Genomic DNA, 23,449 nt, shown 5'->3' on the forward strand with positions numbered 1-23,449 from the left:
TGAAAACACAGTAATGTTACTATATTCCCATCTGAAAACACAGTAATGTTACTATATTCTCCTGAAAACACAGTAATGTTACTATATTCTCCTGTAAACACAGTAATGTTACTATATTCTCCTGAAAACACAGTAATGTTACTATATTCTCCTGAAAACACAGTAATGTTACTATATTCCCATCTGAAAACACAGTAATGTTACTATATTCTCCTGAAAACACAGTAATGTTACTATATTCTCCTGAAAACACAGTAATGTTACTATATTCTCCTGTAAACACAGTAATGTTACTATATTCTCCTGTAAACACAGTAATGTTACTATATTCCCATCTGAAAACACAGTAATGTTACTATATTCTCCTGTAAACACAGTAATGTTACTATATTCTCCTGAAAACACAGTAATGTTACTATATTCCCATCTGAAAACACAGTAATGTTACTATATTCTCCTGAAAACACAGTAATGTTACTATATTCTCCTCTCATCTGTAAACACAGTAATGTTACTATATTCCCATCTGAAAACACAGTAATGTTACTATATTCTCCTGTAAACACAGTAATGTTACTATATTCTCCTGAAAACACAGTAATGTTACTATATTCTCCTGAAAACACAGTAATGTTACTATATTCTCCTGTAAACACAGTAATGTTACTATATTCTCCTGTAAACACAGTAATGTTACTATATTCCCATCTGAAAACACAGTAATGTTACTATATTCTCCTGAAAACACAGTAATGTTACTATATTCTCCTGAAAACACAGTAATGTTACTATATTCTCCTGTAAACACAGTAATGTTACTATATTCTCCTCTCATCTGAAAACACAGTAATGTTACTATATTCTCCTGAAAACACAGTAATGTTACTATATTCTCCTGTAAACACAGTAATGTTACTATATTCTCATCTGAAAACACAGTAATGTTACTATATTCTCCTGAAAACACAGTAATGTTACTATATTCTCCTCTCATCTGAAAACACAGTAATGTTACTATATTCTCCTGAAAACACAGTAATGTCACTATATTCTCATCTGAAAACACAGTAATGTTACTATATTCTCCTGAAAACACAGTAATGTTACTATATTCTCCTGTCATCTGAAAACACAGTAATGTTACTATATTCTCCTGAATACACAGTAATGTTACTATATTCTCCTGAAAACACAGTAATGTTACTATATTCTCCCCTCATCTGAAAACACAGTAATGTTACTATATTCTCCTGTAAACACAGTAATGTTACTATATTCTCCTGAAAACACAGTAATGTTACTATATTCTCATCTGTAAACACAGTAATGTTACTATATTCTCCTGTAAACACAGTAATGTTACTATATTCTCCTCTCATCTGAAAACACAGTAATGTTACTATATTCTCCTGAAAACACAGTAATGTTACTATATTCTCCTGAAAACACAGTAATGTTACTATATTCTCCTGTAAACACAGTAATGTTACTATATTCTCCTCTCATCTGAAAACACAGTAATGTCACTATATTCTCCTGTAAACACAGTGATGTTACTATATTCTCCTGAATACACAGTAATGTTACTATATTCTCCTGAAAACACAGTAATGTTACTATATTCTCCTGAAAACACAGTAATGTTACTATATTCTCCTGTAAACACAGTAATGTTACTATATTCTCCTGAAAACACAGTAATGTTACTATATTCTCCTGAAAACACAGTAAACACTGAAAACACAGTAATGTTACTATATTCTCCTGTAAACACAGTAATGTTACTATATTCTCCTGTAAACACAGTAATGTTACTATATTCTCTGAAAACACAGTAATGTTACTATAATCTGAAAACACAGTAATGTTACTATATTCTCCTGAAAACACAGTAATGTTACTATATTCTCCTGAAAACACAGTAATGTTACTATATTCTCATCTGAAAACACAGTAATGTTACTATATTCTCCTGTAAACACAGTAATGTTACTATATTCTCCTGAAAACACAGTAATGTTACTATATTCTCCTGAAAACACAGTAATGTTACTATATTCTCCTGAAAACACAGTAATGTTACTATATTCTCCTGTAAACACAGTAATGTTACTATATTCTCCTGAAAACACAGTAATGTTACTATACAGTAATGTTACTATATTCTCCTGAAAACACAGTAATGTTACTATATTCTCCTGAAAACACAGTAATGTTACTATATTCTCCTGAAAACACAGTAATGTTACTATATTCTCCTGAAAACACAGTAATGTTACTATATTCTCCTGTAAACACAGTAATGTTACTATATTCTCCTGAAAACACAGTAATGTTACTATATTCTCCTGAAAACACAGTAATGTTACTATATTCTCCTGAAAACACAGTAATGTTACTATATTCTCCTGTAAACACAGTAATGTTACTATATTCTCCTGAAAACACAGTAATGTTACTATATTCTCCTGAAAACACAGTAATGTTACTATATTCTCATCTGAAAACACAGTAATGTTACTATATTCTCATCTGAAAACACAGTAATGTTACTATATTCTCCTGAAAACACAGTAATGTTACTATATTCTCCTGTAAACACAGTAATGTTACTATATTCTCCTGTAAACACAGTAATGTTACTATATTCTCCTGAATACACAGTAATGTTACTATATTCTCATCTGAAAACACAGTAATGTTACTATATTCTCATCTGAAAACACAGTAATGTTACTATATTCTCCTGTAAACACAGTAATGTTACTATATTCTCCTGAAAACACAGTAATGTTACTATATTCTCAGTAATGTTACTATATTCTCCTGTAAACACAGTAATGTTACTATATTCTCCTGAAAACACAGTAATGTTACTATATTCTCATCTGAAAACACAGTAATGTTACTATATTCTCCTGAAAACACAGTAATGTTCTATATTCTCCTGAAAACACAGTAATGTTACTATATTCTCCTGTAAACACTGTTACTATATTCTCCTGAAAACACAGTAATGTTACTATATTCTCCTCAAAACACAGTAATGTTACTATATTCTCCTGAAAACACAGTAATGTTACTATATTCTCCTGTAAACACAGTAATGTTACTATATTCTCATCTGTTACTATAAAACACAGTAATGTTACTATATTCTCATCTGAAAACACAGTAATGTTACTATATTCTCAGTAATGTTACTATATTCTCCTGAAAACACAGTAATGTTACTATATTCTCCTGAAAACACAGTAATGTTACTATATTCTCCTGAAAACACAGTAATGTTACTATATTCTCCTGTAAACACAGTAAAACTGAAAACAGTAATGTTACTATATTCTTCTCATCTGAAAACACAGTAATGTTACTATATTCTCCTGAAAACACAGTAATGTTACTATATTCTCCTGAAAACACAGTAATGTTACTATATTCTCCTGAAAACACAGTAATGTTACTATATTCTCCTGAAAACACAGTAATGTTACTATATTCTCCTGAAAACACAGTAATGTTACTATATTCTCCTGAAAACACAGTAATGTTACTATATTCTCCTGAAAACACAGTAATGTTACTATATTCTCCTGTAAACACAGTAAAATTCTCCTGAAAACACAGTAATGTTACTATATTCTCCTGAAAACACAGTAATGTTACTATATTCTCCTGAAAACACTGAAAACACAGTAATGTTACTATATTCTCCTGAAAACACAGTAATGTTACTATATTCTCCTGAAAACACAGTAATGTTACTATATTCTCCTGAAAACACAGTAATGTTACTATATTCTCCTGAAAACACAGTAATGTTACTATATTCTCCTGTAAACACAGTAATGTTACTATATTCTCCTGAAAACACAGTAATGTTACTATATTCTCATCTGAAAACACAGTAATGTTACTATATTCTCATCTGAAAACACAGTAATGTTACTATATTCTCATCTGAAAACACAGTAATGTTACTATATTCTCCTGAAAACACAGTAATGTTACTATATTCTCCTGAAAACACAGTAATGTTACTATATTCTCCTGTAAACACAGTAATTTTACTATATTCTCCTGAAAACACAGTAATGTTACTATATTCTCCTGAAAACACAGTAATGTTACTATATTCTCATCTGAAAACACAGTAATGTAATGTTACTATATTCTCCTGAAAACACAGTAATGTTACTATATTCTCTCTCATCTGAAAACACAGTAATGTCTCATCTGAAAACACAGTAATGTTACTATATTCTCCTGAAAACACAGTAATGTTACTATATTCTCATCTGAAAACACAGTAATGTTACTATATTCTCATCTGAAAACACAGTAATGTTACTATATTCTCCTGTAAACACAGTAATGTTCATCTGAAAACACAGTAATGTTACTATATCTGAAAACACAGTAATGTTACTATATTCTCATCTGAAAACACAGTAATGTTACTATATTCTCCTGAAAACACAGTAATGTTACTATATTCTCCTGAAAACACAGTAATGTTACTATATTCTCATCTGAAAACACAGTAATGTTACTATATTCTCATCTGAAAACACAGTAATGTTACTATACTGAAAACACAGTAATGTTACTATATTCTCCTGAAAACACAGTAATGTTACTATATTCTCCTGAAAACACAGTAATGTTACTATATTCTCCTGAAAACACAGTAATGTTACTATATTCTCCTGAAAACACAGTAATGTTACTATATTCTCATCTGAAAACACAGTAATGTTACTATATTCTCTCTCATCTGAAAACACAGTAATGTTACTATATTCTCCTGTAAACACAGTAATGTTACTATATTCTCCTGAAAACACAGTAATGTTACTATATTCTCATCTGAAAACACAGTAATGTTACTATATTCTCCTGAAAACACAGTAATGTTACTATATTCCCATCTGAAAACACAGTAATGTTACTATATTCTCCTCTAAACACAGTAATGTTACTATATTCTCATCTGAAAACACAGTAATGTTACTATATTCTCCTGAAAACACAGTAATGTTACTATATTCTCATCTGAAAACACAGTAATGTTACTATATTCTCATCTGAAAACACAGTAATGTTACTATATTCTCCTGTAAACACAGTAATGTTACTATATTCCCATCTGAAAACACAGTAATGTTACTATATTCTCATCTGAAAACACAGTAATGTTACTATATTCTCCTGTAAACACAGTAATGTTACTATATTCTCATCTGAAAACACAGTAATGTTACTATATTCTCCTGAAAACACAGTAATGTTACTATATTCTCCTGAAAACACAGTAATGTTACTATATTCTCATCTCATCTGAAAACACAGTAATGTTACTATATTCTCATCTGAAAACACAGTAATGTTACTATATTCTCATCTAAAACACAGTAATGTTACTATATTCTCATCTGAAAACACAGTAATGTTACTATATTCTCATCTGAAAACACAGTAATGTTACTATATTCTCCTGAAAACACAGTAATGTTACTATATTCTCCTCTCATCTGAAAACACAGTAATGTTACTATATTCTCCTGAAAACACAGAAATGTTACTATATTCTCATCTAAAACACAGTAATGTTACTATATTCTCCTGTAAACACAGTAATGTCACTATATTCTCCTGAAAACACAGTAATGTTACTATATTCTCCTGTAAACACAGTAATGTTACTATATTCTCATCTGAAAACACACTAATGTCACTATATTCTCCTGAAAACACAGAAATGTTACTATATTCTCCTGTAAACACAGTAATGTTACTATATTCTGTCATCTGAAAACACAGTAATGTCACTATATTCTCCTGAAAACACAGTAATGTTACTATATTCTCCTGTAAACACAGTAATGTCACTATATTCTCCTGAAAACACAGAAATGTTACTATATTCTCCTGAAAACACAGTAATGTTACTATATTCTCCTGTAAACACAGTAATGTCACTATATTCTCATCTGAAAACACAGTAATGTAAGAAGTTGGGTTGAATAGAGGTTAGGTTTAGGTTGTGGTTGTATAGAGGTTAGGTCAGGGTTGTATAGAGGTTGGGTTAAGGTTATGGTTGTACAGAGGTTAGGTCAGGGTTGTATAGAGGTTGGGTTAAGGTTGTGGTTGTACAGAGGTTAGCTCAGGCTTGTATAGAGGTTGTGTTAGGGTTGTGGTTGTACAGAGGTTAGGTCAGGGTTGTGATTGTACAGAGGTTAGGTCAGGGTTGTGGTTGTACAGAGGTTAGGTCAGGGTTGTATAGAGGTTGGGTTAGGGTTGTGGTTGTACAGATGTTAGGTCAGGGTTGTATAGAGGTTGGGTTAAGATTGTGGTTGTACGGAGGTTAGGTCAGGGTTGTGTTAGGGTTGTGGTTGTACAGGTCATGTAAGGTCAGGGTTGTATAGAGGTTGGGTTAGGGTTGTGGTTGTACAGAGGTTAGGTCAGGGTTGTATAGAGGTTGGGTTAAGGTTGTGGTTGTACGGAGGTTAGGTCAGGGTTGTGTTAGGGTTGTGGTTGTACAGATGTTAGGTCAGGGTTGTATAGAGGTTGGGTTAGGGTTGTGGTTGTACAGAGGTTAGGTCAGGGTTGTATAGAGGTTGGGTTAGGGTTGTGTTTGTACAGAGGTTAGGTCAGGGTTGTGTTAGGGTTGTGGTTGTACAGATGTTAGGTCAGGGTTGTAAAGAGGTTGGGTTGTGGTTGTACAGAGGTTAGGTCAGGGTTGTATAGAGGTTGGGTTAAGGTTGTGGTTGTACAGAGGTTAGGTCAGGGTTGTATAGAGGTTGGGTTAAGGTTGTGGTTGTACGGAGGTTAGGTCAGGGTTGTGTTAGGGTTGTGGTTGTACAGATGTTAGGTCAGGGTTGTATAGAGGTTGGGTCAGGGTTGTGGTTGTACAGAGGTTAGGTCAGGGTTGTGGTTGTACAGAGGTTAGGTCAGGGTTGTATAGAGGTTGGGTCAGGGTTGTGGTTGTACAGAGGTTAGGTCAGGGTTGTGGTTGTATAGAGGTTGGGTCAGGGTTGTATAGAGGTTGGGTTAAGGTTGCGGTTGTATAGAGGTTAGGTCAGGGTTGTATAGAGGTTGGGTTAAGGTTGTGATTGTACAGAGGTTAGGTCAGGGTTGTAAAGAGGTTGGGTTGTGGTTGTACACAGAGGTTAGGTCAGGGTTGTATAGAGGTTGGATTAGGGTTGTGGTTGTACAGAGGTTAGGTCAGGGTTGTATAGAGGTTGGGTTAAGGTTGTGGTTGTATAGAGGTTAGGTCAGGGTTGTATAGAGGTTGGATTAGGGTTGTGGTAGTACAGAGGTTAGGTCAGGGTTGTATAGAGGTTGGGTTAAGGTTGTGGTTGTATAGAGGTTAGGTCAGGGTTCTATAGAGGTTAGGTCAGGGTTGTATACAGGTTGGGTCAGGGTTGTGGTTGTACAGAGGTTAGGTCGGGGTTGTATAGAGGTTGGGTTAAGGTCAGGGTGGAGGTGCTGACCGGTGTTGCGTCCCAGGTTGATCTCGTGGAGGGTTCTGTTGACGAGGACGTATACGGAACAGAGAACACAACCAATGGCCACCAGGTGGAACATCAGGGAGCATAAGATCTTCCTCCTCTCATTGGTCGACATCTGGAGCTTCTCCCACTGAGGGAGAGAAAAGGTGAGAAAGAGTGTGTCATAGACAGGTATCTATGTATCTGAACCATCATGGTCTGACAGCATGGGCAGCTCCACTGAGTCCCCTCATGGTGTCTGACAGCATGGGCAGCTCCACTGAGTCCCCTCATGGTGTCTGACAGCATGGGCAGCTCCACTGAGTCCCCTCATGGTGTCTGACAGCATGGGCAGCTCCACTGAGTCCCCTCATGGTGTCTGACAGCATGGGCAGCTCCACTGAGTCCCTCATGGTGTCTGACAGCATGGGCAGCTCCACTGAGTCCCTCATGGTGTCTGACAGCATGGGCAGCTCCACTGAGTCCCCTCATGGTGTCTGACAGCATGGGCAGCTCCACTGAGTCCCTCATGGTGTCTGACAGCATGGGCAGCTCCACTGAGTCCCCTCATGGTGTCTGACAGCATGGGCAGCTCCACTGAGTCCCTCATGGTGTCTGACAGCATGGGCAGCTCCACTGAGTCCCCTCATGGTGTCTGACAGCATGGGCAGCTCCACTGAGTCCCCTCATGGTGTCTGACAGCATGGGCAGCTCCACTGAGTCCCCTCATGGTGTCTGACAGCATGGGCAGCTCCACTGAGTCCCCTCATGGTGTCTGACAGCATGGGCAGCTCCACTGAGTCCCCTCATGGTGTCTGACAGCATGGGCAGCTCCACTGAGTCCCATCATGGTGTCTGACAGCATGGGCAGCTCCACTGAGTCCCCTCATGGTGTCTGACAGCATGGGCAGCTCCACTGAGTCCCCTCATGGTGTCTGACAGCATGGGCAGCTCCACTGAGTCCCATCATGGTGTCTGACAGCATGGGCAGCTCCACTGAGTCCCCTCATGGTGTCTGACAGCATGGGCAGCTCCACTGAGTCCCCTCATGGTGTCTGACAGCATGGGCAGCTCCACTGAGTCCCATCATGGTGTCTGACAGCATGGGCAGCTCCACTGAGTCCCATCATGGTGTCTGACAGCATGGGCAGCTCCACTGAGTCCCATCATGGTGTCTGACAGCATGGGCAGCTCCACTGAGTCCCCTCATGGTGTCTGACAGCATGGGCAGCTCCACTGAGTCCATCATGGTGTCTGACAGCATGGGCAGCTCCACTGAGTCCCCTCATGGTGTCTGACAGCATGGGCAGCTCCACTGAGTCCCCTCATGGTGTCTGACAGCATGGGCAGCTCCACTGAGTCCCTCATGGTGTCTGACAGCATGGGCAGCTCCACTGAGTCCCATCATGGTGTCTGACAGCATGGGCAGCTCCACTGAGTCCCCTCATGGTGTCTGACAGCATGGGCAGCTCCACTGAGTCCCATCATGGTGTCTGACAGCATGGGCAGCTCCACTGAGTCCCATCATGGTGTCTGACAGCATGGGCAGCTCCACTGAGTCCCATCATGGTGTCTGACAGCATGGGCAGCTCCACTGAGTCCCCTCATGGTGTCTGACAGCATGGGCAGCTCCACTGAGTCCCTCATGGTGTCTGACAGCATGGGCAGCTCCACTGAGTCCCTCATGGTGTCTGACAGCATGGGCAGCTCCACTGAGTCCCCTCATGGTGTCTGACAGCATGGGCAGCTCCACTGAGTCCCTCATGGTGTCTGACAGCATGGGCAGCTCCACTGAGTCCCTCATGGTGTCTGACAGCATGGGCAGCTCCACTGAGTCCCCTCATGGTGTCTGACAGCATGGGCAGCTCCACTGAGTCCCCTCATGGTGTCTGACAGCATGGGCAGCTCCACTGAGTCCCCTCATGGTGTCTGACAGCATGGGCAGCTCCACTGAGTCCCCTCATGGTGTCTGACAGCATGGGCAGCTCCACTGAGTCCCCTCATGGTGTCTGACAGCATGGGCAGCTCCACTGAGTCCCCTCATGGTGTCTGACAGCATGGGCAGCTCCACTGAGTCCCATCATGGTGTCTGACAGCATGGGCAGCTCCACTGAGTCCCCTCATGGTGTCTGACAGCATGGGCAGCTCCACTGAGTCCCCTCATGGTGTCTGACAGCATGGGCAGCTCCACTGAGTCCCCTCATGGTGTCTGACAGCATGGGCAGCTCCACTGAGTCCCCTCATGGTGTCTGACAGCATGGGCAGCTCCACTGAGTCCCCTCATGGTGTCTGACAGCATGGGCAGCTCCACTGAGTCCCCTCATGGTGTCTGACAGCATGGGCAGCTCCACTGAGTCCCATCATGGTGTCTGACAGCATGGGCAGCTCCACTGAGTCCCCTCATGGTGTCTGACAGCATGGGCAGCTCCACTGAGTCCCCTCATGGTGTCTGACAGCATGGGCAGCTCCACTGAGTCCCATCATGGTGTCTGACAGCATGGGCAGCTCCACTGAGTCCCCTCATGGTGTCTGACAGCATGGGCAGCTCCACTGAGTCCCCTCATGGTGTCTGACAGCATGGGCAGCTCCACTGAGTCCCCTCATGGTGTCTGACAGCATGGGCAGCTCCACTGAGTCCCCTCATGGTGTCTGACAGCATGGGCAGCTCCACTGAGTCCCCTCATGGTGTCTGACAGCATGGGCAGCTCCACTGAGTCCCCTCATGGTGTCTGACAGCATGGGCAGCTCCACTGAGTCCCCTCATGGTGTCTGACAGCATGGGCAGCTCCACTGAGTCCCCTCATGGTGTCTGACAGCATGGGCAGCTCCACTGAGTCCCATCATGGTGTCTGACAGCATGGGCAGCTCCACTGAGTCCCCTCATGGTGTCTGACAGCATGGGCAGCTCCACTGAGTCCCCTCATGGTGTCTGACAGCATGGGCAGCTCCACTGAGTCCCATCATGGTGTCTGACAGCATGGGCAGCTCCACTGAGTCCCATCATGGTGTCTGACAGCATGGGCAGCTCCACTGAGTCCCCTCATGGTGTCTGACAGCATGGGCAGCTCCACTGAGTCCATCATGGTGTCTGACAGCATGGGCAGCTCCACTGAGTCCCATCATGGTGTCTGACAGCATGGGCAGCTCCACTGAGTCCCATCATGGTGTCTGACAGCATGGGCAGCTCCACTGAGTCCCCTCATGGTGTCTGACAGCATGGGCAGCTCCACTGAGTCCCATCATGGTGTCTGACAGCATGGGCAGCTCCACTGAGTCCCCTCATGGTGTCTGACAGCATGGGCAGCTCCACTGAGTCCCATCATGGTGTCTGACAGCATGGGCAGCTCCACTGAGTCCCATCATGGTGTCTGACAGCATGGGCAGCTCCACTGAGTCCCCTCATGGTGTCTGACAGCATGGGCAGCTCCACTGAGTCCCCTCATGGTGTCTGACAGCATGGGCGGCTCCACTGAGTCCCATCATGGTGTCTGACAGCATGGGCAGCTCCACTGAGTCCCATCATGGTGTCTGACAGCATGGGCAGCTCCACTGAGTCCCATCATGGTGTCTGACAGCATGGGCAGCTCCACTGAGTCCCATCATGGTGTCTGACAGCATGGGCAGCTCCACTGAGTCCCATCATGGTGTCTGACAGCATGGGCAGCTCCACTGAGTCCCCTCATGGTGTCTGACAGCATGGGCAGCTCCACTGAGTCCCCTCATGGTGTCTGACAGCATGGGCAGCTCCACTGAGTCCCATCATGGTGTCTGACAGCATGGGCAGCTCCACTGAGTCCCCTCATGGTGTCTGACAGCATGGGCAGCTCCACTGAGTCCCATGTGTTCAGTTGTGTGTAGAGGTTAGATGTGTTGAGTTGTGTGTAGCATGGGCAGCTCCACTGAGGTCCCATGTGTTGAGTTGTGTGTGTCTGACAGTTGTGTGTAGAGGTTAGATGTGTTGAGGTGTGTGTAGAGGTTAGATGTGTAGAGGTGTATAGAGGTTAGATGTGTAGAGGTGTATAGAGGTTAGATGTGTTGAGGCATAGGGTTAGATGTGTTGAGGTGTATAGAGGTTAGATGTGTTGAGGTGTATCAGGTTAGATGTGTTGAGGGGTGAGAGGCAGATGGGCAGTTAGATGTGTAGAGGTGTATAGAGGTTAGATGGTGTCTGACAGATGTGGAGGGTGTGTAGAGGTTAGATGTGTAGAGGTGTGCAGAGGTTAGATGTGTTGAGGTGTCTAGAGGTTAGACAGGTGTATAGAGGTTAGATGTGTTGAGTGTAGAGGTTAGATGTGTTGAGGTGTGTAGATGTGTGAGGTGTATAGAGGTTAGATGTGTGAGGTCAGATGTATAGAGGTTAGATGTGTTGAGGGTGTGTAGAGGTTGGTGTTGAGGTGAGAGGCAGATGTGTTGGGTATATACAGCTCAGATGTGTTGAGGTGTGTAGAGGTCAGATGTGTTGAGGGGTGTCTGAGGTTAGATGTGTTGAGGTGCAGGTTAGATGTGTTGAGGTGTGTAGAGGTTAGATGTGTCCCCTCATGTGTAGAGGTTAGATGTGAGAGCATGGGTTAGAGCTCCAGGTTAGATGTGTTGAGGTTAGATGGTTAGTGTGTAGAGGTCAGATGTGTTGAGGGTATATACAGGTCAGATGTGTTGAGGTGTGTAGAGGTCAGATGTGTAGAGGTGTATAGACAGGTGCATAGAGGTTAGATGTGTTGAGGTGTGTCTGGTTAGATGTGTTGAGGTGTATAGAGGTCAGATGTGTTGAGGGGTGTATAGAGGTCAGCTGTGTTGAGGTTAGATGTGTTGAGGTTAGATGTGTAGAGGTTAGATGTGTAGAGGTTGATGTGTAGAGGTTAGATGTGTCCAGATGTGTGTAGATCAGAGGTTAGATGTGTTGAGGTTAGATGTGTAGAGGTTAGATGTGTGTTAGATGTGTAGAGGTTAGATGTGTTGAGGTTAGATGTGTGTTAGATGTGTAGAGGTCAGATGTGTAGAGGTTAGATGTGTTGAGGTTAGATGTGTAGATGTTAGATGTGTAGAGGTTAGATGTATAGAGGTCAGATGTGTAGAGGTGTATAGAGGTCAGATGTGTTGAGGTGTATAGAGGTCAGATGTGTAGAGGTGTATAGAGGTTAGATGTGTTGAGGTGTGTAGAGGTCAGATGTGTTGAGGGGTGTATAGAGGTCAGATGTGTTGAGGTCAGATGTGTAGAGGTCAGATGTATAGAGGTCAGATGTGTAGAGGTTAGATGTGTAGAGGTTAGATGTGTAGAGGTTAGATGTGTAGAGATGTATAGAGGTTAGATGAGGTTGTGTGTTGAGGTTAGATGTGTAGAGGTGTCAGATGTGTTGAGGTTAGATGTGTAGAGGTCAGATGTGTTGAGGTCAGATGTATAGAGGTCAGATGTATAGAGGTCAGATGTGTAGAGGTCAGATGTGTAGAGGTCAGATGTATAGAGGTCAGATGTATAGAGGTCAGATGTATAGAGGTCAGATGTATAGAGGTTAGATGTGTAGAGGTTAGATGTGAGGTTAGATGTGTAGAGGTGTGTAGAGGTTAGATGTGTAGAGGTTAGATGTGTAGAGGTCAGATGTGTAGAGGTTAGATGTATAGAGTTAGGTTAGATGTGTTGAGGTTAGTGTGTTAGAGGTGTATTCAGATGTGTTAGATGTGAGATGTGTAGTGTATAGAGGCTCAGATGTGTAACGCCAGGGAGGTGTATAGAGGTGCACACATGATGTGTTGAGCGGTGCATATATTATATTATATTATATTAGGTTAGATGTGTAGAGGTTAGATGTGTAGAGGTTAGGTGAGTAGAGGTTAGATGTGTAGAGGTTAGATGTGTAGAGGTTAGATGTGTAGAGGTTAGATGTAGAGGTTAGATGTGTTGAGGTTAGATGTGTAGAGGTCAGATGTTTAGAGGTTAGATGTGTTGAGGTTAGATGTAGAGGTTAGATGTGTAGAGGTTAGATGTGTAGAGGTCAGATGTGTTGTATAGAGGTCAGATAGAGGTTAGATGTGTGTGTGTAGAGGTTAGATGTGTAGAGGTCAGATGTGTTGAGGTCAGATGTGTTGAGGGGGTGTATAGAGGTCAGATGTGTTGAGATGTGTAGAGGTTAGATAGAGGTCAGATGTGTTGAGGTTAGTGTGTAGAGGTCAGATGTGTTGAGGTTAGATGTGTAGAGGTTAGATGTGTAGAGGTTAGATGTATAGAGGTCAGATGTGTAGAGGTTAGATGTATAGAGGTCAGATGTGTTAGATGTGTAGAGGTTAGATGTGTAGAGGTTAGATGTGTTGAGTCAGATGTTAGAGGTCAGATGTGTTGAGGTCAGATGTGTTGAGGTTAGATGTGTAGAGGTTAGATGTGTAGAGGTTAGATGTGTCAGATGTGTAGAGGTTAGATGTGTAGAGGTTAGAGGTGTGTTGAGGTGTATAGAGGTAGAGGTTAGATGTGTTAGAGGTTAGATGTGTTGAGGTTAGATGTTAGATGTGTAGAGGTTAGATGTGTAGAGGTTAGTGTAGAGGTTAGAGGTAGAGGTTAGATGTGTTGAGGTTAGATGTGTAGGTTAGATGTGTTGAGGTTAGATGTGAGGTTAGATGTGTTGGTTAGATGTGTAGAGGTCAGATGTGTTGAGATGTGTTGAGGGGTGTATAGAGGTCAGATGTGTTGAGGTTAGATGTGTAGAGGTTAGATGTGTAGAGGTTAGATGTGTAGAGGTTAGATGTGTAGAGGTTAGATGTGTAGAGGTTAGATGTGTAGAGGTTAGATGTGTAGAGGTTAGATGTGTAGAGGTTAGATGTGTAGAGGTTAGATGTTAGAGGTTAGATGTGTGAGGTTAGATGTGTCAGTTAGGTGTGTTGTGTTAGAGGAGATGTGTGAGGTTAGATGTGTAGAGGTTAGATGTGTTGAGGTGTATAGAGGTCAGATGTGTTGAGGTTAGATGTGTAGAGGTTAGATGTGTTGAGGTTAGAGAGGTTAGATGTGTTGAGGTCAGATGTGTTGAGGTGTATAGAGGTTAGATGTGTAGATAGATGTGTTGAGGTTAGATGTGTTGAGGTTAGATGTGTTGAGGTTAGATGTGTTGAGGTTAGATGTGTAGAGGTTAGATGTGTAGAGGTCAGATGTGTAGAGGTTAGATAACACTATCCAGGTAACACTATGTTAGAGGTTGTGTTGAGGTTAGATGTGTGTCAGATAGAGGTCAGATGTGTAGAGGTTAGATGTGTAGAGGTTAGATGTGTAGGTTAGGTGTGTTGAGGTGTATAGAGGTTAGATGTGTAGAGGTTAGATGTGTAGAGGTTAGATGTGTAGAGGTTAGATGTGTAGAGGTTAGATGTGTAGAGGTTAGATGTGTAGAGGTTAGATGTGTAGAGGTTAGATGTGTAGAGGTTAGATGTGTAGAGGTTAGATGTGTGTTGAGGTGTCAGATGTGTAGAGGTTAGATGTGTAGAGGTTAGATGTGTAGAGGTTAGATGTGTAGAGGTCAGATGTGTAGAGGTATGTGTTGGTGTGTAGATGTGTAGAGGTTAGATGTGTAGAGGTCAGATGTTAGGGTCAGATGTGTTGAGGTTAGATGTGTAGAGGTTAGATGTGTAGAGGTTAGATGTGTAGAGGTTAGGTGTGTTGAGGTGTATAGAGGTTAGATGTGTAGGGTTAGATGTGTAGAGGTTAGGTGTGTTGAGGTGTATAGAGGTTAGATGTGTTGATGTGTTGAGGTGACCAGTTAGATGTGTTGAGTGTGTTAGTGTATATACAGGTCAGGTGTTTGAGGTCTCTGTACCTTACGTAGAGGTTTAAGGTGAGTCTCCATGATGAAGTTGTATTGGCACAGCTCACAGCAGTGTGTGTCTGATGACTTGATCCACTGGTTGAGACAGTCCTGGTGAACAAACCTCATGCTGCCTGTACAGCGGCACGGAGTTATCACACACACTCCTCGTCTCCTTCACAGTGGCAGATCCTACACACACACACACACACACACACACACACACACACACACACACACACACACACACACACACACACACACACACACACACAGATGACACACACACACGTGAACACACACACACACACACACACACACACACACACAGAGACACACACACACACACACACACACAGAGACACACACACACACACACACACACACACAGAGATGAACACACACACGTGAACACACACACAGAGATGAACACACACTCAGAGACACACACACACAGAGACACACACACACACACAGAGACACACACACAGATGAACACACACATGTGAACACACACACACACACAGATGAAACACACACACACAGAGACACACACACACAGAGACACACACACACAGAGACACACACACAGATGAACACACACACACAGAGACACACACACACAGAGACACACACACACACAGAGACACACACACACACAGAGACACACACACACAGAGACACACACACACAGAGACACACACACAGATGAACACACACATGTGAACACACACACACACACACACAGATGAACACACACACACAGAGACACACACACACAGAGACACACACACACAGAGACACACACACACACACAGACACACACAGAGACACACAGACACACACACACAGAGACACACACACACACACACACACACAGACACACACAGAGAGACACACACACACCTACCTGCAGACCTCTGGCTCGTCATCGGAGCCTTCGGGGGCGTTGCAGCCCCCATATCTCTGTGGCGACGGCGCGGACATGTCTCCACCCACTGACCCGGTCTCCTGGTAATTCTTAGTGATCTGTCCCTCCCTCTCTCCATCCTCAGCCAATGATGAGCTACCGCCGGGGCTACGGAACTTAGACCCCGCCTCCTCCCTGCGCTGGGAGCTCCGCCTGCTCTCCTCCCCTCCTCCTCCTCCTGATCGCCGGTTCTTCACTCCGGAACCGTTCTCCTGTGGAACCTCTTTCTCTTGGTTCTCCTTCCCCTCACCAGACCCTACAGACTGCAGCTCCATCCCCTCTCCCCCTCCCCTCTCCCTGCTACTCCCACTGCGTCGTCGTCCCCTCTTGGCTTTCTCCCTGCTCCAGCTTCTGGCCTCTCGCCCCGCCTCCCCGTCAGACGACGAATCAGATTCAGGAGGGGCGGCGCTACGGTGCGGGGTGTTCCCCTCTCCTCTCCCTCCTCCTCTCCCCTCTCCTCTCCCTCCTCCTCTCCCCCCTCTCTCCGATGCGGTCAGAGCTGCGGTCAGAGCTGTGTTGGACCGGGTCATCTTGTGCGGTCGCTGGGGCATCGGGGGCGGAGCAGGAGTCTCTCTTCCTGTTTGGTTTCTTCTTCTTCCTGGTTTGGCCCTGCTGGGAGGAGCCTAACGCGGTCTGAGAGGAGCCTAATGCCGTGCCGCTCAGCTTCATCACTGCTGTGTCACAACCTTCCTCTACACAACCCAGCGGCACCGGCCTATACACACACACACGCACACGCACACACACACAAAGAGAGACACAGACACACACACACAGAGAGACACAGACACACACACAAAGAGAGACACAGGGAGACACACACACACACACTCGGGAAACAGACAGAGAGATGAAAAGACAGCATGAGGGCAACTGTATCCCTGGGTAACACTATACTTGGGTAACTGTATCCCTGGGTAACACTATCCCTGGGTAACACTATCCCTGGGTAACAGTATCCCTGGGTAACAGTATCCCTGGGTAACACTATCCCTGGGTAACACTATCCCTGGGTAACAGTATCCCTGGGTAACAGTATCCCTGGGTAACACTATCCCTGGGTAACAGTATCCCTGGGTAACAGTATCCCTGGGTAACAGTATCCCTGGGTAACAGTATCCCTGGGTAACAGTATCCCTGGGAGTTAACACTATCCCTGGGTAACACTATCCCTGGGTAACAGTATCCTGGGTAACAGTATCCCTGGGGTAACTGGGTAACAGTATCCCTGGGTAACAGTATCCCTGGGTAACACTATCCCTGGGTAACACTATCCCTGGGTAACAGTATCCCTGGGTAACAGTATCCTGGTAACAGTATCCCTGGGTAACAGTATCCTGGGTAACACTGGGTAACTATCCCTGATGGTATCCCTGGGTAACACTATCCCTGGGTTAGCTACTGGGTAACAGTATCCCTGGGTAACATCCCTGGGTAACAGTATCCCCCTGGGTAACACTATCAGTATGCCTGGGTAACAGTATCCCTGGGTAACACTAGACCTGGGTAACACTATCCCTGATGGACCAGCTAGAGGAATCAACCAGACCAGGCTGTAACACTATCCCTGATGGTAACACTAGAGGAATCAACCAGACCAACAGTATCCCTGGGTAACAGTATCCCTGGGTAACACTATCCCTGGGTAACAGTATCCCTGGGTAACACTATCCCTGGGTAACACTATTCCTGGTAGAGGAATCGACCAGACCGGACTGTTAGCCACCTGATGGGCCAGCTAGAGGAATCAACCAGACCAGGCTGTTAGCTACCTGATGGGCCAGCTAGAGGAATCAACCAGACCAGGCTGTTAGCTACCTGATGGGCCAGCTAGAGGAATCAACCAGACCAGGCTGTTAGCTACCTGATGGGCCAGCTAGAGGAATCAACCAGACCAGGCTGTTAGCTACCTGATGGGCCAGCTAGAGGAATCAACCAGACCAGGCTGTTAGCTACCTGATGGGCCAGCTAGAGGAATCAACCAGACCAGGCTGTTAGCTACCTGATGGGCCAGCTAGAGGAATCAACCAGACCAGGCTGTTAGCTACCTGATGGGCCAGCTAGAGGAATCAACCAGACCAGGCTGTTAGCTACCTGATGGGCCAGCTAGAGGAATCAACCAGACCAGGCTGTTAGCTACCTGATGGGCCAGCTAGAGGAATCAACCAGACCAACATAGACATCACCTATAGGTGTGAAGGTGTCTGGTCAGAGACTTCCTGAGTGGGCCTGCTAGAGGAATCAACCAGACTAACATAGACATCACCTATAGGTGTGAAACTGTAAACTTATTCAGACTCTTAATCTAAACTGTAAACTTATTCAGACTCTTAATCTAAACTGTAAACTTATTCAGACTCTTAATCTAAACTGTAAACTTATTCAGACTCTTAATCTAAACTGTAAACTTATTCAGACTCTTAATCTAAACTGTAAACTTATTCAGACTCTTAATCTAAACTGTAAACTTATTCAGACTCTTAATCTAAACTGTAAACTTATTCAGACTCTTAATCTAAACTGTAAATTTATTCAGACTCTTAATCTAAACTGTACATTTATTCAGACTCTTAATCTAAACTGTAAACTTATTCAGACTCTTAATCTAAACTGTAAACTTATTCAGACTCTTAATCTAAACTGTAAACTTATTCAGACTCTTAATCTAAACTGTAAATTTATTGAAACTCTTAATCTAAACTGTAAACTTATTCAGACTCTTAATCTAAACTGTAAATTTATTCAGACTCTTAATCTAAACTGTAAACTTATTCAGACTCTTAATCTAAACTGTAAACTTATTCAGACTCTTAATCTAAACTGTAAACTTATTCAGACTCTTAATCTAAACTGTAAACTTATTCAGACTCTTAATCTAAACTGTAAACTTATTCAGACTCTTAATCTAAACTGTAAACTTATTCAGACTCTTAATCTAAACTGTAAACTTATTCAGACTCTTAATCTAAACTGTAAACTTATTCAGACTCTTAATCTAAACTGTAAACTTATTCAGACTCTTAATCTAAACTGTAAATTTATTCAGACTCCTAATCTAAACTGTAAACTTATTCAGACTCTTAATCTAAACTGTAAACTTATTCAGACTCTTAATCTAAACTGTAAACTTATTCAGACTCTTGAAATCTAAATTTGCTTATACAGCCAAAATCTAACCTTAACATGTGACTGTAACTACGCTCCTTAGTAAAGACACAGAAGATATGTTGTGTATGTCTGGTTCTTTATGAGCTCTAAAACGTTTTGGGGAAACGTGTCCTTCAGTACAAACCGTTCCGCAACTTTTAGCAAACGTTCAAGCCAACTGAAGGCACCGCTGGGTAACAGTCTCACCTGCAGATGTCCTGAGAGGAGGGAGTTGTCCTGGAAACACTGCCAGGAGCCAATCCTGTTGTAGAACTGCTGGCCTGTAACAACCAATCACAGCACACTCCTTCACTTCAACAACCAATCACAGCACACGTCTTCACCTCTAACCAATCAGCAGTGACTGCTGTCGACCAATCAAACAATCAACCAATCAATACCTTCAAGATGTTGCTGGATCGACTGCCTGACCGACCTGGACCTTTAATACTCTGTAGAGAGAGAAAGAGGAGAGAGACGGCAGAGAGAAGATTTATATATATATATACAGTGCCTTGCGAAAGTATTCGACTCCCCCTTGAACTTTGCGACCTTTTGCCACATTTCAGGCTTCAAACATAAATATATAAAACTGTATTTTTTGTGAAGAATCAACAACAAGTGGGACACAATCATGAAGTGGAACGACATTTATTGGATATTTAAAACTTTTTTAACAAATCAAAAACTGAAAAATTGGGCGTGCAAAATTATTCAGCCCCCTTAAGTTAATACTTTGTAGCGCCACCTTTTGCTGCGATTACAGCTGTTAGTCGCTTGGGGTATGTCTCTATCAGTTTTGCACATCGAGAGACTGAAATTTTTATCATCGAGGAAATGTCTATTCAGAGGTATAGATTTTACAGTCAGGAGAAATGTCTATTCAGAGGTATAGATTTTACAGTCAGGAGAAATGTCTATTCAGAGGTATAGATTTTACAGTCAGGAGAAATGTCTGTATTCAGAGGTATAGATTTTACAGTCAGGAGAAATGTCTATTCAGAGGTATAGACTTTACAGTCAGGAGAAATGTCTATTCAGAGGTATAGATTTTACAGTCAGGAGAAATGTCTATTCAGAGGTATAGATTTTACAGTCAGGAGAAATGTCTATTCAGAGGTATAGATTTTACAGTCAGGAGAAATGTCTGTATTCAGAGGTATAGATTTTACAGTCAGGAGAAATGTCTATTCAGAGGTATAGATTTTACAGTCAGGAGAAATGTCTATTCAGAGGTATAGATTTTACAGTCAGGAGAAAAGTCTGTATTCATTCTATGAAGTCTCACTCCTCTACTCACAATAACATTTGTACAAAAATGTGTAATTAGATTCTTTAATTTTTACATTAGTAGAGCAGCAATATACCCTGTTGCAAACAGTTTGACCTTTTTCAAAATAAATTATAAAACAGTTTGACAACCCTGTTTGTAAGCTTTTAGGTTGGATGTGTCATGATATGGTGGGGTTTGCAAAACGGGTCAACTTTCAGCACCTCTATGTCCTAAATGAAGGTTTTGTTGAAATCAAAAGGAATGCTGTCAAAAAGGAATTGAATGACAGAGAGCCAACACACACTACTGGGTATAGATAGGAGGTTATAGAATAACCCTCCCCTCAGGACAGAGAGCCAACACACACTACTGGGTATAGATAGGAGGTTATAGAATAACCCTCCCCTCAGGACAGAGAGCCAACACACACTACTGGGTATAGATAGGAGGTTATAGAATAACCCTCCCCTCAGGACAGAGAGCCAACACACACTACTGGGTATAGATAGGAGGTTATAGAATAACCCTCCCCTCAGGACAGAGAGCCAACACACACTACTGGGTATAGATAGGAGGTTATAGAATAACCCTCCCCTCAGGACAGAGAGCCAACACACACTACTGGGTATAGATAGGAGTTATAGAATAACCCTCCCCTCAGGACAGAGAGCCAACACACACTACTGGGTATAGATAGGAGTTATAGAATAACCCTCCCCTCAGGACAGAGAGCCAACACACACTACTGGGTATAGATAGGAGGTTATAGAATAACCCTCCCCTCAGGACAGAGAGCCAACACACACTACTGGGTATAGATAGGAGTTATAGAATAACCCTCCCCTCAGGACAGAGAGCCAACACACACTACTGGGTATAGATAGGAGGTTATAGAATAACCCTCCCCTCAGGACAGAGAGCCAACACACACTACTGGGTATAGATAGGAACTGGGTTATAGAATAACCCTCCCCTCAGGACAGAGAGCCAACACACACTACTGGGTATAGATAGGAGTTATAGAATAACCCTCCCCTCAGGACAGAGAGCCAACACACACTACTGGGTATAGATAGGAGGTTATAGAATAACCCTCCCCTCAGGACAGAGAGCCAACACACACTACTGGGTATAGATAGGAGGTTATAGAATAACCCTCCCCTCAGGACAGAGAGCCAACACACACTACTGGGTATAGATAGGAGTTATAGAATAACCCTCCCCTCAGGACAGAGAGCCAACACACACTACTGGGTATAGATAGGAAGATATAGAATAACCCTCCCCTCAGGACAGAGAGCCAACACACACTACTGGGTATAGATAGGAGGTTATAGAATAACCCTCCCCTCAGGACAGAGAGCCAACACACACTACTGGGTATAGATAGGAGTTATAGAATAACCCTCCCCTCAGGACAGAGAGCCAACACACACTACTGGGTATAGATAGGAAGATATAGAATAACCCTCCCCTCAAGACAGAGAGCCAACACACACTACTGGGTATAGATAGGAGTTATAGAATAACCCTCCCCTCAGGACAGAGAGCCAACACACACTACTGGGTATAGATAGGACTTCCACCCCTCTTCTCATAGAACCTGCCCCTCCCCCACACACACACACACAGCAGAAAGGACCCACAGTTCATTGAGAGAGCTCCACAGAGTCTGTGTTCAGGTTAAGGTCAGGGCTTAGGGGTCAGAGGTTATAGTTCAGGGGCTTACCTCGGTCTTGTCTTTGGAGCGAGGGGCGCTCCGGCCGTTATTGGCCATCTCCCGAGCGGGGACCACGGAGATCTGCTGCACTGGCATCCTCACTGCGTTCCCAGATCTCTCCTCTCTCTGAACTCACTCTGTGTGTATACAGCGGTTATCCACTCTGTGCTCCACAGGTCCAGAACTCGGAGAACAGAATAGCGGAATGGGATCAGGTCACCGTGGAAACGGACAGAAGGCTATGGACGGCAGGGTGTCAGATCGTCATGCCAACTCAGAAGTCAACAACACCCCTCCACCCCCAGAGAGACGGAGAGAGGGAGGGAGAGAGATAATAGATTAACTGGGGAGGAACAGGTGAGTGTCTGGCTGAGGGGGAGGAGACTCAGGGTGCTGCGTCAATCAGCATATGGCCCATCAGGCTTAACGCTCAAATTAGCCTGACGACTGATAATCAGCTTACACACACTGGTTACCTAGCCCTTAAAACAAGCCCAGTCCTTCCAGTTTGATGCTCAGTCTAGTCCAAAACGATCTCACCCAAACCAGCAGCGTAGACAGACATTTGTTGGCAGGTGGGCCCTAACCCTAACCCTAACCCTAACCCCTAACCCTAATCCTAACCCCTAACCCCTAACCCCTAACCCTAACCCCTAACCCTAACCCTAACCCCCCCTAACCCTAACCCCTAACCCTAACCCTAACCAACCCTAACCCTAACCCCTAACCCTAACCCTAACCCCTAACCCTAACCCCTAACCAGCAAATGACAATCAGATGATCTAGAATGACAATCCGATGATCTAGAATGACAATCCGATGATTTTGACAATCCGATGATCTAGAATGACAACCAGATTATCTAGAATGACAATCCGATGATCAAAAATGACAACCGATGATCATGATCTCCGATGAATGACAATCAGATGATCTAGAATGACAACCACATGATCTAGAATGACAATCAGATGATCTAGAATGACAATCAGATGATCTAGAATGACAATCAGATGATCAAGAATGACAATCAGATATCTAGAATGACAATCCGATGATCAAGAATGACAA

General features: G+C 43.3%; 2 protein-coding genes across 2 annotated transcripts in view; both read right to left on the minus strand.

The window, feature by feature from the left end:
* The window catches only part of LOC127921091 (E3 ubiquitin-protein ligase MARCHF1-like), a 30,723-nt gene extending 14,183 nt beyond the window's left edge, over positions 1 to 16,540 (minus strand). Inside the window, exons 1-3 of the mRNA XM_052504952.1 lie at positions 16,179 to 16,540; positions 15,281 to 15,460; positions 7,497 to 7,644 (exon numbers count right to left, since the gene is read on the minus strand). Coding sequence (XP_052360912.1) covers positions 7,497 to 7,644; positions 15,281 to 15,397 — 265 coding nt within the window. The 5' untranslated portion in view covers positions 15,398 to 15,460; positions 16,179 to 16,540. The remainder of the gene's footprint in view (positions 1 to 7,496; positions 7,645 to 15,280; positions 15,461 to 16,178) is intronic.
* Positions 16,175 to 22,708, minus strand: LOC127921092 (5E5 antigen-like). Its single transcript, XM_052504953.1, has 5 exons — positions 22,388 to 22,708; positions 19,787 to 19,837; positions 19,593 to 19,666; positions 16,716 to 16,953; positions 16,175 to 16,606 (listed from the first exon to the last, which is right to left on the minus strand). Exons 1-5 carry the CDS (start codon positions 22,472 to 22,474, stop codon positions 16,175 to 16,177), a joined length of 882 nt encoding a protein of 293 aa, XP_052360913.1. The 5' UTR covers positions 22,475 to 22,708.
* Positions 22,709 to 23,449: the final 741 nt, after the last annotated feature.

This window comes from Oncorhynchus keta, unplaced genomic scaffold, assembly GCF_023373465.1.
Source record: "Oncorhynchus keta strain PuntledgeMale-10-30-2019 unplaced genomic scaffold, Oket_V2 Un_contig_21492_pilon_pilon, whole genome shotgun sequence".
Taxonomy (NCBI): Eukaryota; Metazoa; Chordata; class Actinopteri; order Salmoniformes; family Salmonidae; genus Oncorhynchus; species Oncorhynchus keta.